The sequence below is a fragment of the Gambusia affinis genome, linkage group LG07 (assembly GCF_019740435.1).
Source record: "Gambusia affinis linkage group LG07, SWU_Gaff_1.0, whole genome shotgun sequence".
NCBI classification, from domain to species: Eukaryota; Metazoa; Chordata; class Actinopteri; order Cyprinodontiformes; family Poeciliidae; genus Gambusia; species Gambusia affinis.
This window is the reverse complement of record NC_057874.1, coordinates 18,466,992-18,484,415: the sequence shown is the minus strand read 5'-3', so window position 1 is coordinate 18,484,415 and position 17,424 is coordinate 18,466,992. Positions and strand designations below refer to the sequence as shown.

At 38.1% G+C, this 17,424-nt stretch overlaps 2 protein-coding genes across 2 annotated transcripts in view; one reads left to right on the top strand and one right to left on the bottom strand.

Annotated features, from left to right (window-relative positions):
* Window positions 1-12,440, top strand: part of cacna2d2a (calcium channel, voltage-dependent, alpha 2/delta subunit 2a) — a gene marked incomplete at its 5' end in the record, with an annotated part of 112,060 nt that extends 99,620 nt beyond the window's left edge. The window contains 5 exons of the mRNA XM_044121909.1: window positions 1,570-1,625; window positions 1,720-1,843; window positions 2,080-2,189; window positions 2,316-2,398; window positions 4,890-12,440. Coding sequence (XP_043977844.1) covers window positions 1,570-1,625; window positions 1,720-1,843; window positions 2,080-2,189; window positions 2,316-2,398; window positions 4,890-5,012 — 496 coding nt within the window. The remainder of the gene's footprint in view (window positions 1-1,569; window positions 1,626-1,719; window positions 1,844-2,079; window positions 2,190-2,315; window positions 2,399-4,889) is intronic.
* Window positions 12,379-17,388, bottom strand: abhd14b (abhydrolase domain containing 14B). The gene is made up of 4 exons (XM_044121326.1): window positions 17,269-17,388; window positions 15,423-15,637; window positions 13,857-14,098; window positions 12,379-13,786 (listed from the first exon to the last, which is right to left on the bottom strand). Exons 2-4 carry the CDS (start codon window positions 15,634-15,636, stop codon window positions 13,607-13,609), a joined length of 636 nt encoding a protein of 211 aa, XP_043977261.1. The 5' UTR covers window position 15,637; window positions 17,269-17,388; the 3' UTR covers window positions 12,379-13,606.
* Between the last annotated feature and the right edge of the window lie 36 nt (window positions 17,389-17,424).

The window sequence follows — 17,424 nt, the reverse complement described above, 5'->3', positions numbered from 1 at the left end:
GCACATCAAACATTTTTATAGGCTGAAGCCTGATAAAAATGTCTCAATCTGTAGCTCTATTGTAGATAAGAACAAAAAATGGCTGTGAATGAATCTTCAGTTGTTCCTGTTTGTATTTAAGTTATTGTTTCTTTCACAGAACAGCCATAAAATACTAGAAATGCCTCAGATTATGGACATGAGCCATTGCTTCAAATGCTATGGCACTGTGATCTCTGGTGGTGGTCGGCCATTTATTTTGTCATCATAAAAAAAAGTCATCTTTTCAATGTTGAACTATACATGGTAATATTTACAAACTACAAAATGTTAAAGGAAAGCTGGGAGTTTTACCTTTACTCTTTGTTTTTCTGTGGTAGTTCCATTAGCAGCAACAAATATTAATATCTTTAAAAATATGACTAAGTGCAGTTATTATCTTAATGTCACTGATGTCAAGAAATATCCCGTTCAATAATAACTAAGCAGTTATTTCTGGATTTCTTTTTTGTAAATTTGTGTAAGTGCTTTGACTACAGTGACATGATTTTGTCTGCTGCCACACAGAAACAGAAATAAACAGCTGTTCTAACTCAAATATTGTGACAGTCCCAAATAAAAAAAGATGCAATGGAGTTTAAATAATTTTATTATACTTTATGTCCCAATAAGTACTACAAAATATTCTCCTTTGACAATTATTTAAACTATTATGGACTATAGTGTCTATTATCAGTAGTTAATATTGGTGTTGCTAACAGAGGTGAGCAGAGAACCCAAAGATTTTACCAAAGAGTAGAACTACTTCAACACATTTTTACTCAAGTAAAAGTGAAAATATTTACTAAAAAGACTACTCAAGTACTGAGTAACTGATTATAATATCAGTCATTTAATATTTAAAAGTTACATCATCAGATGAATCAAAATATAAACTTATGTGGAAATGTTGGTATTTTAAAGATAAAGATTAAAATAATTTGTATAAATAGCTATAATTACAAAATAACAAAGTCATGCAGATTTCCAAATCAATTTATTTCAGTATAAAACTTACGAAACTTTAACAAAAACTGCAGATGTGTGTCTGAGTCTGGTCAATATTTGGTTAAAACAAATGTGTTCTTAATTCAGTGAAGTTACTGAGAAACAGGAAATTTTACTCAAGTAGAAGTAAAAAGTGCAACGTAGTACAAATACTCTGAAAAGTAGTTTTCTTTCCAAAAAGTAAATGTTAACAAAAAACAAATATTAAACTAAACTATAATCAATGCGGTTACTAAGAACCAGAACTGGGTAGTAACTAGTTAGATTTAATCTAATATTTGTCAGTCTTTTTGGGAAATAAGTAAATCAACAGTGGCACTTTTTGCTAACTAAAAACTATTTTAGTGAACTGTATGAAAAATGTTTCAGAATATCTTCTTTTCCCTCCAGCTCTGTCTTCTTGAATTAATGTCTGCCTGCAGCTCTCTATACTGTATTTTATGGGTTTGTTTGACAAAATAGCAAAAACTATAACTCCATATAATTTTCCTCTAACCTGTTACTGGTTTTCCATGTTGTCAATTGCATCTCTTGTCACAACAGGTCCCTGTTCCAGCAGCTTTTATACGGTTTGGCTTATCACAGCTGGTTTGTCACAGGTGAGTGTGAGCAAAGTTTTAAATTCACCATCATTGGAAATGTGCAGAACCTCGGGGGTCCAACACGTCTCTGTCTGTTCTGCTGATGTTGCAGATGAGGTGGAGGCAGAAGTCATAGAGTCAAAAGAGAGGAGCTGCGTGATGATCCAAACCCAGTACTACTTCAGTAACCTCAGCAACTCCTACAACATCCTCCAAGACTGCGGAAACTGTTCCAGGTCATGCATGTGTCCTTTCACGCAAATCATGTGAAAAGTCAGAGGCGCGGTTAGCAAGCAGCCTGAAAAGTGCTTCAGACTGTAAACCTGCATCGTTTTTAAATGATATGGTCACATTATTGGCTAAATGAGCCTTGTAAGGCTGTCTCATAAATCTTGCTGATCCATTAGCAAATGAGTGCGAGATGCAAGCAAGCAGAGGGAGGTTGTTGACAAAGCTGTCTTTTTCACTGCAGGCTGATTCATGCCAAGAGGATAAACAACACCAACTTGCTATTTGTGGTAGCAGAAAAGCTGCCATGCAGCTCCTGCGAGATAGAAGATCTTTCCCAGGACAAGGAGGAATGTATCCTTTCCACTTTTTACCCACCAGCTGCTACAGACACAGTAACAAACCTGCCTCTCCTTCATCGCTGTTGGGTTTTTAATTCCTAGAATATTTTAAATGTTCCTTAATGAACTAATAAATCAGTCAAGGAGGAAAATCCGTGTGAAGAAATGACGACTGCACGGTATCGAAAAGGACCTTCCACCTGCTTCGACAGCAACGCAGCTGTAAGAGTTTTAGATGTTATTAATTTCCGCAGCTATTGAGATTTATTCAGTCAGCTAGTTTTACCGCACTTGTTCAGGGACAACCAGACAATAAAACATTTGGAAATCATAGAAAATTCCATTATTTTCAAGATTGTCACTTTCCTAAGATAATGGCACAAGTCATTTTTGCCAAAGTGCTTTTGTTAAAAAAAATGTAAAAAATCACCACCTATCTTTTTTTCCAAAATATTTTAGGCAAAAAAAAAAAAAAAAAAATCACTTTTGGCAAAAAACTTATTTTAGAAAGGTAATGATATACAAGTTATATTATTACTTTGTAATAAAAACATACTGATGTAATAATTTGTCAACACACTAGCATAAATTGGTTGAAGATAGCTTGCAGTCTCCTGCTGTGAAAACGTTTTCATTGTCCTAAATGTGTATTAATCCGCACCTGAAAATAGGCCCCTAAAATGTGTCATAATGCAAGAGCAAATTCCAGAATATGAGCAATCATTAAAGCAACAATCTTATTTTATCATCAAAACCTGTATTTAAAGGTTTCAGACAACCATAAAATCCTGTTATTATAGGCTCAGGTGACAACCTAAATGTAAAAACATATGTAAGATGAAGTACATAACATGTAATTGCGTATATTTTATTTTATGTTCTGTTGCATGAATAAAGACCACCTACTTTTTCTGGTTTAATCAGACAGAGAATATGAAATTCTCTGTCTGACGTTACTAATGACATAACTGATGGGAATTGAGGTACAATCCATCAGGGATTAGATAATCCAGGAGGCGTGTAGCTTGATAACAACCCTAATACGTAGGATATGTTAAATATGTTTAAATAAATTTGTCAGCACTTAGGAAAATGAAACTGATGTGGAACTACAGCACTAAAACAGATGTTCTTTGGCTTACTTATTTTCTCCTATTGTAAAGATTATTCCTTCATGCTCACTTTGTGTTGCAGTGATGTGGAAAAAGTAGCATAAAATTCGATACCTTTAATTTGAGAACACTGGACCCAGGTGTCCATCGAGTTTCAGCACCGAATAATTAAAATCAACAAATTCTTGAAATCCCCTCTAAAACATTTACAACCGTCTGTTTTAATAGTTCTAACACCAGATATATACCTTAACAACCATTAATACACACAGAGGAAAAGCTTTGTTGCAGAAGCTAAAATTACAGGCTTCCTTATCGGAGTTACAGCCTTTCAACGGAAATGAAAAAAAATGAATGACGGTTCTCGAATGGCTGTCAAGTAGCATTGCAGCTAAATATTTCAGCTATACAAGCTGCATTTTTTCCTAATGTTTAGGATGCACTCTGGAGAGAAATCTGTGAATACTGAACTGCAGATAAACAAGGGATCCACCGTATGTGTTAGCAGGGGAAAAAGATCAACATTAAAGATAATAAATAACCCCAATAAATTCAACAAAATGATTCCAAAGCATCTTGTCATTGATTGATCAGCGTCAAGGAACTTTTGATTTGTACACTATCGCTTCTTGTTTCCTTTGGGTAAAAATATGATACAATCCATATTTCTGTTTCTTTCTTTAAAACTGGAAAGACAAAAAAACCTAAATGAGGAAGTTTATAGCATCTCGACGTCCTCTGATAAACAAGACGAGGACGGTAAGAGAAGCAAAAATGAATTTCCACGGCTCATTAAGAGAATTACAGCGAAGAATTAGATCTTGGAGTTGACAATGTTTATTTAAAGTTTTAGATCTTCACCTGGAGTATCAATAATAGGGAAATATTCTACTTGTTTTTATATTTTTAAACTCTTCATTGTGATTTCAAACGGCTGTATACTCAGAGACGTGTTATTAAACTGTTCCCTTTATAGACAGAAACAGACTTAAAGCAGATTCTGACTTTACGTACATTTTTTCCAAAACGTTATCAAAGTAAATGTAATTGAGTAAATGTAACTGGTTACTACCCAATTCTGATTTTTAATAACCACATTGATTATAGTTCAGTGTAATATTCGTCAGTCTTTGTGGGAGATAAGAAAATCAACAATGGCTTGTTTTAATAACTAAATGATGTTCACAGGTCACACTCATCACCTGTGAGTTTGACTTTGCAAATGTTGATGTAGATGTAAAACTAGCTGCAACTTTTCTCTGTAGGTTTTGGTGCTCACTCAGCATTTCAGGTATTTATTATTAAAAACCTGACTTAGTCGTTACCCTGCTTCCCTCTGAACACTTTCCAAAAATGTCAGCTTGAAAGTAATTAACGGAAATGTTGATTAAATAGATTCAGATACAAATCTCAAACCCGCGAGCTTTGAGATTTGTATCTGAAGGTAATTTCTGAAGATTAGTCCAACTAATTTGGTCAAAATTATCCCATAATGAAAAGCGCACACTCCAGGCTACAATCAAGAACTATTTTACATTTCCAGTCAGTATTTTGGAATAAAAAATATGTGTAAGTCTGATATCTTTTCTGTCGTTTTGCAGGAGAACACGTCAGACTGTGGAAGAGGTCACTCCTTCCGTCCGCCGCTCTACACCCTCCTGCTCATTCAGCTGCTGCTGCTTTATCCAGCTCTCAGCCCCCATCATCACTCTCTGTTACATTAACTTCATTCTCCTCATCCTCGCTCCCTTCCCTTAAAAAAACCCTCCATCCCTCCCGACTCCTCGCCTCCATACCGGCACCCTGATGTTGTTTTAGTCATAGTTAATTGCGGGACCTCCCGTCGCGGTCAGCTGGAAGCCCGGAGTGTGGCGCCGTCCATCTCGGACGCTGGACGTTTGTGTCCTCAGCCCGACCAGCCTACATCTCCAAGCCAAGCTGTCGGTGCAGGACCGTCAAAGCACCCCAGAAAAGAGAAAACAACCCCCTTGTTCTCCAAATACCACCTTCATCTAGATAAGAGAGAGATCCTGATACAGGCTGGAGATTTGGGGCTGACTGTCCGCCCTCCTCCTCCGACGGCCGGACTTCTTCTTCTCCTTCATCTCAGAGTCTCACCATCTGCCTCTCGTAAGGCTGTGGACCCTCCAGCCAGCTATTCCACCATAGACAATACTAAGAAAAAAGAGAAAAAAACTCAACAAGTATTCAAAATGTCAAGTATTACCTGCTGAAGTGATGAGTATTCCAAACATGCCGTATGCTTAGGATTTAATTTGAAAAGAAAGTTAAGTGTTAACCTAAAACGCGCTATATCTACTTGCCAAAATGAGATATACTTTCACGTGGTCTTATTTTTGTAGCCAAAAACACAAAGAGGTAACCAGATTTAGATTTGCAGCAGCTGAATTCTGACTCATTTTGTGCAGCTCTAATTAGCAGATTGTTGTTTTTGTTTTTTTTTAAAGAGAAACAAAAGAGATCCACTGGGGAGCATTGTTGTAATTACACGATAAAATACCAGGCTTTTCTTGAAGTGTTTATTATAGTTTATCAGTGCTAGCGCTTTCTGGCTCTCAGGCCCCCCGGCTGTAAAATCTGAATCAGCTTTCGGTTGCTGCTGGAACATTGTTGATGTCGTGTGGTATTACTCTCTTTTACGATCAATCGAACCATTCTGACCTCGGAAAAAAAGAAGCAGAAGAAAAAAACTCACCTCTTATAGAAAAAGTACTTCACCAACGCTCCGAATCACAGTTGTCGTGTGTTTGTGGTTTACTCGTGTCAAAATCAAAGCCTTTCTTTGGGACGGGCCAGTCATGTCTAATTTTACCTTTGACTGACACTGTTTAATCTTTAAAACCATCCGCTGCTGGGGGATAGGGGCTTATTTTGATTTTCCATCTTTAGCGCAGTAGGAGCCACTAAATATGGTGATCACGTACAGTAGTAGTCACAGTTTGTCCTTTAGCCATTGCAATGTATGGATTTTCTTTATAATAATAATTGTTTTCTTTCAGACTCCCGCGTTTAGGAGCTGTTTCATAGTGCCTTTACGCACTTTGTTTTGGCTGTATAAGAGTGAAGCTACTGTATAGTACCTGTAGGCCATGTTTGAGGCTTGGGACGCTGCAGGAGACTGAATCTGTCGGCTGACGCTGTAGAACTAGCTTTACACTGAGCCGCCGCGCTGACCGGCTCCGCTTAACGTCCTTTACCCCCTCCAGAGCCTCCGGTCCGCCGTCACACGGGGATTACTATACAGTTCCTTTACAAAACCATGTATAGAGCTATGATACACTATTGATATACAGCGAGTTAACTGGCCATAGTGTGTTCTTAGGGCCACCTGACTGCTATCGTTCTGCCTGGTTTGTGTGCGTTTGTGGACGTGTGCGTATGTGCGTTTGTTTTCAAAGCCCCCGAAAGGATCTTCGGTTCGGTGAGCGGGTTTGGAGGCGGGGGTAATATTTGAGCTAGAACAGCTGTTTCTTACTGTTTCTGTGTGGCAGCAGACAAAATCTAGTGTTGTGGTGGAGAAATAAACTAAAAGATCCACCTATTACTCCGGTCGTGAGTTTACATGAAGTCACAGAGCTTCGTCTGCATATCTGATTTGGTATGATGAATTTGAATAATTTTTATAGGGCTGGACAATAAATCAATGACAATATAAGTTGTAATAAACACGTAATCAGTATCAATAGGTAATACATCTGATGGAATTTCACTGAAATCTGATCCAGAACCGCACAGCATTCTGGGAATTTAAACAGAGGATAAGTTTTAGCTACTCAACCTCAAGGAACGCTAAGAAAGATTTGTGGCATTTAGTAACTCACTCACTCTTTGGTTACCTAGCAGCAACTTCAGAACTTCTGGTTACCTAGCAACAACCTGTTGAGTAACTTGCGCAGCAGCAGTTTAAGGTTTTGACTTATAAATGCTCAGAACAGGAACAGTCACGCCACCAGTTAGGTAGTATTTAAGAAATTTAAAACAAAAAATCTAATCAAACGTTATTGATATCAATTGATATGAAGCTCTTATATCATGATGTGTTTTGTCAGCCATATTATTCAGCCCTACATTCTTAGAATAATTACATATCACCTCTGTGATTTTGGATAAATAATAATTAAATTTTCTACAAGTACACAATCTCAAATGTATTATTCTGCTAAATATAATAGTTAGATAAACATCTTCTGCAACATTTTGCATAATTCTTCCTAGAAATGGACTCCTCTTCATGGCATTGTTGGTAGGATTCAGTCAAGCTGATACAATGTTGGCTTTTAAACATAGTCTACGGGAATCCCATTCAGAAAGTTTAATGTAACCCTTCCAAAACAACACCAGGTCCAAGTTTTAACCTTCTCACTAGATCTGTAATAATTTATTAAATCTCAGTGAATTATCAACATGGACAAAGATTTTAACAGCAAAAGATGGACTTGCCTGTCTACAAGAGTTTGGATGCCATGCATTCAATCTCTTCTTCTCAGAAACAAAAGTATCCGTTTGGGTGAACCTTCATTGTCCTTTGTGCTCACTATTGATCTAGATCTTAGTTACCAAGATGTTAAAGCCCATAAAGCAGATGAAGAACAATTCCTTTTTCTTCCATGGATGACCCACTAAAGCTTAAGCCTATGATAAACTTGAAGATGCTACACCAATGTAGCTGCTTGGATCAGCAAGAATCTCTAGCTCCAAAACTGAAACCTTCAAGCTAAAAAAACTAGGTATGTTCAGGAACTTAGTTTGTGTGGTCAGATAAGACAAATACTGAACAATTTGGCTTCAGTGACAGGAAGTACTTTTTTGAGGAAGCGAAGTAAAGCTATTAAGGCGTCATGCTGAGGGGTTCAGTTGCTGCTCTTCAAGAGTACTGAGGCATTTGCACTTGAACCAAGTCACAAATACTCGGTAGGATTTGGTGTTCTTGCAGCGTGCAGCAATTATGAAGAGGGACTGCCTCAAAATTACTTGACTTCAGTAGAAATCAACAACTAAGTGTCTGAGAAATTTGAAATACATGGAAGTTCCAACAAGACAAAAATCCCAATCAGAACCAAATTTTCATTGGATAAAGCTGGTTAGCAATAAGTTTCTGAAATGGCATTGACATCAAAGTGTGTGATCTGTGCTTAAAACAATGGTCTGTGCCAGGAAGCCAACAGTTTATAATGAGCTCTACCAATCCCGCCAAGAGGAAAGGTCAAATATTCAACCAGGAATGGAAGGAACTAGAACTCGAAAATATCCAACGTAAACTAAAATGTTTAAAAATCACAAAATTTTCCAGCAAAAAAAGAGAGAAAATATTTATTAAATCCATGGGATATACACAGATAGTGTGCATGTAAACTTCTGACCAGAACTGATAGGTGCCGCTCTATTTAAATGTTGATGTTGAGGAGGTGAAGAATGTGTAGTTTTAGTGTTCTTTCAGTGCTGAATGCAAAAGAGTTATCAAAGCCGTTTTAGATGCCTTAGTGTTACTCAGTGAGGAGCTCTGATTCCCCACTTAAACCCCGTTTCTCATGGATATCCTAACCAATTCTAAAATACTCCCTTCGCAGACTTTTCTTAGTGTTATGCATTAAGGTGCACTGAGCTCTGGTCTTCTTTTTTTTTTTCAACTTATTTTTCTCTCCTAATGAATTGTTGATCGATGCATGTTTGCATTAAAAATGCTTGAGCGCGGGTGGGAGATTTCCCGTTTTAAAAGCCTCTGACCTTGGATGTTCACACCCACTCAGATCTCGCTGTGCAGCTCAGGTGAGAATGAGTCATGCAACAGTTTGAACCTTCACCACACACTCTGTACAGTCGTCGGTACTATTTGATGTGACAAATCATGCTGGCACAGTAACTGCAGCTCAGCTCCTACTAAACCTGAGACAAAAGAAAAAAAAGAAAGAGACTGTTAAAGGAGCTAAATTTAAAGCTAAGGAGTATTATCAATTGGACTCTTTTGGCATCTTTTGATGCCTGATGCAGTTTTACTTTTCTGGCATTTGTTTGTCTCTGTCCTGTGCCATTAATTCTGTCTGTAATTCCCTATTTCCACTGTCTGTAAATGAACGCTAAACACGTGCCTGTGGAAACGTGCCCCTTGCTACTTCCCCTCTTTTCCAGGATCCGTACACTAAATATGAAAACCTACACTTTGTGCACCTGCACTGAGACGTTGTGCACACACACCTGTAAGCAGACGTGGTAATGACACTTATTTGTGCCCAGTTGGGAGACACTGAACCGGTGGGCGGACGGAAGACAGGGACGTCAGTCCGTAGGTGTTTTTTACAGGGTTCCTACCGATCTCAAAACGTTCATACTTTTCCTGTTTGTAGTTTTTGCCACATTGAGGAACAAAACCTCAAATTACCCATCATCTGAATTTTGATTTATCGGTATTGTAAAAGGCATTTAAATGTTTGTTGAGAAATCTGGACTGAGATTGTCAGTGTTTTAAAATCTATTTAAATTGAGAGTTGTTCAATCAGGACTAGATCATCCTGTACTAAGTCCAGAGTCTTTAAAGCCGACTCTGATCTATAACCTCTTGATTTATCGCAGATGGGTGTCATGAGGCCTACAAACTTGTAAAATGGCCCCTTTTTATGTATGACTAACTGTGCCTTTATATGTTATTCAAAATTAAAAATCATGAGTCAAAGTTAACAAATACGCTAACACTTTATTTGAAGGGATGTTCATGAGACTGACATGTCATAAACATGACATAACACCCGTTACAAACATGAAGGAGTCTTCATGAATGGTTATGACTGTTGTCATGACATGTCATTCAGTAAATAATAAGACTTTAAACACAAAGTTAGACTTTCAATGCAACTTTTAGTACAACTTTGCATTAAAAGTGTCATTATTTACTGAATGACACTTCATGATAACAGTCAAACATTAATGAAGGCTCCTTCATGTTCATAACAGATGTTATGTCATATTTATAACATGTCAGTCTTATGCACACCCCTTCAAATAAAGTGTTACTACAAATACCCATGCTGAGATGTGGCAAAAGAAAGATTTAATATGAAAAATAAGCTCTAAACACATTTTTCTCAGTAAGTATGCAATTTTGCAGGAACTAGTGACGTTAAGTTCTCACCAGATGACAACATGAACCCAAGTGATCCACACATACAAGCCTGCTAAAATGTGCTAAAGTGAATTTCATCCCCTCTACCGTTTTATCTTTAGATGGACTTTTCTCCATTCCTCTAGTCAAAGTTTTTCTCAACCCCTCACCATGATGTTACTCAAAACTTCACTGTCGGTCCAGTGATTCTCCCAGAATTTGATCAAGTTTTCCAAAAGCTACGCAGCATAGATGCATAGTTTTCCTTGAGCAGTGGAGTCCTGTACAATGAGTGTAATAGAGACGATAGCTGTTTTGTGTACTCGTTTTTCTTTTCTTCTGTGAATCATCCTTATCTCTTCCTGAATATTATTTTATCTCTCTGCGACAATGATGTGGATTAGAGTGAAATAATTTTCTTTCTACTTTTTGTTCGTGGATCCAATGGTGCACTGGATCATTTAAAGATTTAGAAATGCAGATGAGATGTTTCTTATGCAATAACGGTAATGAGAAGACCATGAATTAGGCTTAAACCAGAGAATATACATTGGCACCATCAGGGGGCAGGATTGCTTTCTGAAAACAGTCATCAATACTTGTTCTCTGTGTCTTTATACTTTTTTCACATAATTTCTAAATTAATTTGCGTTTGTTTTTTTGTATGTGTGGATTATTTGGATTCTTACTGACATGTGGTGCAAAACTTTAGAAATACAGCTCTGGAAAAAAATAGCACTGAATCCTATTGAAAACCTCGTGGTTATTCCACCAAATATTGATTTCTGATCTCTTCTTGAATTAAAACATTAATATTGTTGTTCCCAAATGAATATAAACTTGTTTTCTTTGCATTATTTGAGCCCTGAAAGCACTGCAACTCTTTCCTTATTTTGATCATTTCTCATTTTCTGCAAATAAATACTAAAATATTGCTTGGAATATCAGAGACATGCTGTCAGTAGTTCATAGAATTAAAAAACAATCTTCATTTTAACATATACATATAAAGAGTAAAATCAGAGAAACTGATCATTTTCAGTGGTATCTTAATTTTTCCCAGAGCTGTATATTTAGTCAGAAAATAGGTGAGATGTTTAGTAGCTTTACAGGAATCCAGAACTTTAAATTATGGAATAATTACTTACATTTTTTATCATAGACTGGGAAAATTCTCAAATCAAATCCCATAATTTTGCATCTTTTATCCAAGATTGCGTAGGAGCCCTGTTTCTGTGTGTGGGTGTGTTGTCAGAAGAGAGCTCAGGAAGTGGGTCTCCACAGAGCAGCGCGGGCCTGTCAAACTGAGGCTCCCGGACGAATCCTGCAGCTTCATCTTTGCGTGAATCCCGACTGGAAATATCTGATTTCTCTGGTTTGACAGATTTCCTTTTGCCAAAAACAGAAAAATAATAATAACAAAAAAAAAAAGAAAAAATATATCAAATTGGACCAGCTTGGGGATGAGAGGGAGGGATCAGCTTTAAGAAATCAAGCAATGTTTTCATAAAGAGCGTCCCCCCGCGACCCTCGCTGCCTCTGTGTTGGTGCGTCTCTGTGGGAAAGACGTGCGTATGTGATTCTGTAGTCTGTAGTCTGGTGCTATGTGACCATGTTTGACAAAGAGTGTGAAAAAACAGCAACATTTAGAGAAAAAAAGAGTTAAATCAGTCAAAGTTAAAGTGATGTTTAAAAAATTATATGTAGGAAAACAGCACTGTTGATAAGTTTGAGATCTGACGTCGAAATGGTTTTCTTCTCCTTTTTTTTGGTTCTGTTTTTGTTTTACTTATTGTACGTGTGTGTGAGTGTGAATGTTTGTGTGTGTGGAAGATTTAGCTCCTTCTCTTTTGGGCACTGGTCCATGTCGCTCCATTCTTTTGTACAGATGAAGCTTAAAAGAAAAAAAAATAATGAAACAAAAAGAAGAAGAGGGCAAAATTTGTAAAATATTGTGTCTGTGACTCCTTGTAAAATATTTTCAAATTGTTTATTACAGAGAATCAGTTATTAAATAATGTTCATATTTTTCACTTCATCTAACTGTGTGGTGTGTTTATTTATCTGCAGGCAAAAAATTTGGGACAAAAATATTCAACATCTGTAAATAGCTTTATGGATACAGATGCATCAGACAATTAGAGAGAGCGTTGATGACCTAATCATTTTATTCAGGTGAATTCAAGGAACTTTTAAATTACATGTTTGCTGTCAAATCAACTGCAGCGATAACATTGCCATTAAGTATCACGTATTGGTACTTTTGGTGGTGTGGGCAGGTGTCAAATCCTGCAGGAAATTAAAATCAGCATCTGCATAAAGCTCGTCAGCAGACAAGAATGTTGTGCTCTGAAATGTCCAGGTGTTTTCCTATCAGTGGACCAAAACCAGCAGAGGGCTTCCTAAATCGTCACAGAGGATCTCCAGAAACTTGGATCATGTGCCTCTTTTGGCACAAACTCTGGGACTTCAGTTTCCAAATTAAATGCAAGATTTACTTAAATCTAAAAATACGAGTTTGGATCATAAAGCAACAATCCAGTCTTTTGTCTGCGTAGATCTGGTAAGACATTCTTTACGTTGCCTCGGTTTCAAGTGTGATGCAAAGTGCAACAGTAGGAGCCCATAAAAGTAAATAAAACGTAATTTGAGGATGGGAACAGAAACTGGGGTCAAATGACCAGAAGCAAACCTACAGCTTGGTTTGGTCTGTTTTCCAATCAAACATCAAACAGTCCTGTTAGTATATCAGATACTAATTAACTACAAACTTTATATGAGTTAATTTTCTCTCTCAAGGTTTTTAGTAGACATGCCTGCTGGTATTAGTTTAGTTACAAACAGGTTCAGGTGTTAAAGCTTTCCTACAGTTACAGATACAGTCCACAAGAGGGCAGTAATGGTCGACAACATTATGGGGGAAAAAAAGCTAAAGTAATTCATACAAGTAATTAATGGGAATTGATTTGGTCAGACTATTAACTGCAGAAGTAGAGATATCACACTTCTGACATTTGTCTTAATGGTCACAGAAGCCACTGACTTTCTAAATGTATTGAACATCGAAACCTTCCAGTGATTTGATTTGCAATCATATCTTTGTAGTGCATGATGAATGGCTTGTGAGTGATTTGTTTGTTTGGCTCCTTTGAGTCCTTTGCATGTTAGTAGGGAATTTCTTTGCTTGAAATTGAGCGAAGAGCCTCACAAAGTCTCCAGGAAGTTGGTAAGCGCTTTGTGCCAGGTGTCTGGGTCGTCAAGGTAACACGGGTGTCCCGCTCCCTTCATTACCACCACCCTGTGATTCGTCAGATTGCTCAGGTTTCGGAGGGACGCCTCTCCGAGCTGAGTGTCCTGGTCGCCGTAAACAATCAGCGTTGGGACCTAAACACACACAGAGTTAATTTTTTAGATTTGAAAAATCCATATTTTCTGCATGTTCTCGCATAAATACCTTGACGCTCCGGTACTGTTCTGCTGTGAATTTTTCAGTGCAGATTGGAGCTATGGGAACGTAGGCTCGTATTAGAGGCTGATGCTCCAGGAGGAAAGGGAGGGAGTACATCCCACTGAGTGACGGGCTGATCACTATGGCAGGGATCAAACTCAGCTGTTCACACACTTCCTTCAGGAACGCTGCAGGGGCCGGTTCTCCCACCGATGCCGGCGCTTTGGCCGACTTGGACCGACCGAGTTCTGAGGACAGGAAAGTGGACAGTAGACTTAGAAAAGACTCCTAAAGGAGATTGAAATTTGTTTTCTAAACCATCAAAATAGAAAACATTCAACTAGAAAAGTTAGCAAGATGCAAACCTTTTTTTTTTGCAAAGGCAAATATCTAAGACCCTTATTTGGACTGACAGTATCTGGTCTTTTCTACTTAGTTTCATGTTAAATTTATTGCTGCACAGATAAAATTATTTATTTTATTTTTTTCCCCCCGAAGAGTTTTCCCAGCGCTAGTGGATCGTATTTTTGCGACAGTAGGCAGACAGGAAGGAGGGCGAGGAGAGGGGGGAAGACATGCGGCAAAGGTCGCCGGGACCGGGAGTCGAACGCGCGACGCCTGCGTCGAGGACTGAGGCCTCCAAACGTGGGGCGTGCTAACCCTCTGCGCCACCACAGCACGCCCCAGATAAAATTATTTTGTTTTAAATTGGAAAAACGTTGATCACTGAGGTGCCAGTGTCATGCCAGTGCAAAATGTTTGTACACCACTGGTCTAAATGGTTTGATACCCCTTTTACTTTTCTGAGTTTTGTTGTTTCTAATTCTAAATAAAGATATATGTTAAGTAAAATTAACTTTTATGAGCTTTTTATCATGTTATGTTATTCCCTCATCAAAAACATTCCTGGATTGTTGCTTTAATTCTTTCATGAATGTTAGAGAAATCCTTTAATCTCCATTCAGATGTGCAAAACGCCTGGGTGGACGTAGCCCCGCCTCCGAGACGCAGCTCCTCCTCAGAGCCGCAATTTCCAAACTTCTGCCTCACAGAGCAACCCTCCCGTGTAACTCCCCCACTCAGCTCCTTCAGACTAGCCAGCACCAATTAGCCAACACCTGGTGGAGCTGCACGTTAGCTGAGCTCATTATACAAGCTCCTTCTCAGTGCAATGTTGGTAAAAATGTTGCTCAAGGCCTAACAGTGGAGCAATGTTGTGTTGACTTCCTGAACATGCCGATTCAAAAATAGCAGGAGCTTTTAAAGATGCAAAGGTCCAATTTCAAGGCATTAAATCACAAACCCAAACTGATTTTAGTGACATTTGTTATATATGGCATTTTTATGAAATCCGAAGATAACAACTATTTGATTATGTGATAAAATGGCTCTATGTGGCTGGAAAATACATAATACTGCCCCTGTAACTTTTTATTGTCTTATATTCTGTGTTGTATTTGTATGCGTCCGCATGACAAATGTTTTAGCATTTACTCTTTGTGAAGCACTTTCAATGGCAATGACCGAAGTGCTTCGACTGACTGAGCTGAAGTTTGTTCACATTGGACGCACCTGGCAGGTCGAGGGCGACCGCTCGGCAGCCAGCGTTGGCCAGCGTCTCCAGAGTGCCGATGTTGAGCCAGTTCTCCGATGAGAAACGAATACCGTGAAGGAGAAGAACCGACATCTTCGCTTCTCCCTCGGCCGGCTCGCTTTGTCTGTAGAAAAGTGGAGCTTTGCAGCTCTCCACCTCCACAACGCCCTCGCTCATCTTTACAGCCGACATCCTGGAGAGAAACAAGCAAATCAAGCCGAATTAATCATGAAACTCCAGAACTGTAAGTTGTACAGTATGAACACTGAACCCTCTGAAAGAGAGGATTGTTTCTGCTGGAACACACCTGAATGAATGGTTGAAATATCAGCCCATCATGTTCTGCAAAAACCAGTGGCTGATTATTTTAAATCTATAGGGAAACGTTCAAACATGCAGAACTGGAAGCCTAGAGGACAGCTTCAATATAAAAAGCTTTATCTTTCCCCAGAAGGACTTATTTATGGTATTGCTAGTTTCTAAAACAAAACTCAATAGATAAACATGGTAAAAAAAACAACCTAAAAAAACATCTTAAAGCTGACAAGAGCTCATTAAATCAGATTAATTTGGGCATTCGTATTCTTTAATCCTTTTGTGAGAAATATTCTTTAAAATTCAAGTGACATACCAGAGCTTCAGATTAATCGTTACCTCGAATAGCATTTTTGAAAACAAAGCTCTGTAAAAAAATTATCTTCCCCTTCAAACTGATTTAGGTTGTTTTTTTTCCTTTGTTAGATTTCAATGTTTCAGGTCTTCAAATTGATTTTAACCCGAGTAAATTCAAAAAGCATTTTTAGTGATGATTTCCCTTAATAGTGAAAAAGCTGCATCGCCTTATGTTAAAATGTAATTGTACCATCAACCTTTTATTCTAGCTTATTTATGTTTACACTTGCATACATTTATTTTTATTTAACATCGCTATGGAGGAATTTTGTCTCACTCATCTCTGCAGAATGGTTTTATTTCAGCCACATTGAAGGGATTTTGATAATTAATGGCTTGATTAGTAATCTGTGCTTCATTTTAGTAAAGGCTTAGACTAAACCAGCTACAATTTTAATCTTTTTCTGTTTATTTGCTTGCTTTACGTAAGTCAGAGGTGGACTTTGACGTGGTATGGATCATTGTTGCAGAACTACCCACTCTTGGAGTAATTTTGTTCAGCTCTCACTGGGATTTTCCAGCCTCAAAGCCAAAGAAAAGGCTTTGTAATCCATTACAGGCTGTAAAACAACAAGGTAGTGAATACTTTCAAGCAGCCCTTAAAGCTCAGTTAAGACACCAAGGAAGTAAAATTACACAAATCTATACAGAAGTAGGCTAAAAATGAAAAATATTTAATGGATAATGTGGAGAATGGGTCAATACTTTTGTATTTTTCCAGCACAGAAAGACACCAGACTCAGTGGAGCCAAAGCAGAAATTACAAAAGCTCTGATAAGTGTTGGAACAACTGTTGAGATTGTCAAAAATATTCCCGCTGATACAGCAGAGAAACAATAGGTTGACGTGACTTCCTGCTGATTTATAAGAGGTTGGCAATAAAATCAAAGGTTGCAGATTACCTGCCGCGCAACATTAGACCGTTCACACAAAATAGCAACATCTATCTGCTTTATGTTTCCGTTTATTGTTCATCCACATGTTTTTCTTTCTGCGGTTTGCAGCTGATGTGTGATCATTGCACAGTGAAAATGTTTGCAGCTTTGCAGAGTGACGGAGTTTGATCGAAGTCCACCTTAACTCATTTTCCATTTAGTTTACGCTATTTGCACCTCCATGACAACCACGGTGAGAATGTGAGCATGTTCTTACCCGAACAGCGATGATTAATCTGTAGAAAATAAAATGATGCAAACAAGGAAGCAGCTGCAGTTTCACTTTAACTCCCCGGGAAATGGGAAGAAAGTAAAACACCGCTAAAAACGACCCTACTGCCCCCTAGAGGATTTCTGGAAAACTACAGACCAC

What these genes read in the sequence shown, in the direction of transcription:
- abhd14b (XM_044121326.1), bottom strand. Translation starts at nt 15,636, where the DNA reads ATGTCGGCTGTAAAGATGAGCGAGGGCGTTGTGGAGGTGGAGAGCTGC. An exon ending in GGTCGCCCTCGACCTGCCAG is followed by an intron (nt 14,099 to 15,422) that starts GTGCGTCCAATG and finishes TCCTGTCCTCAG; the next exon opens with AACTCGGTCGGTCCAAGTCG. An exon ending in AACAGTACCGGAGCGTCAAG is followed by an intron (nt 13,787 to 13,856) that starts GTATTTATGCGA and finishes GTGTGTGTTTAG; the next exon opens with GTCCCAACGCTGATTGTTTA.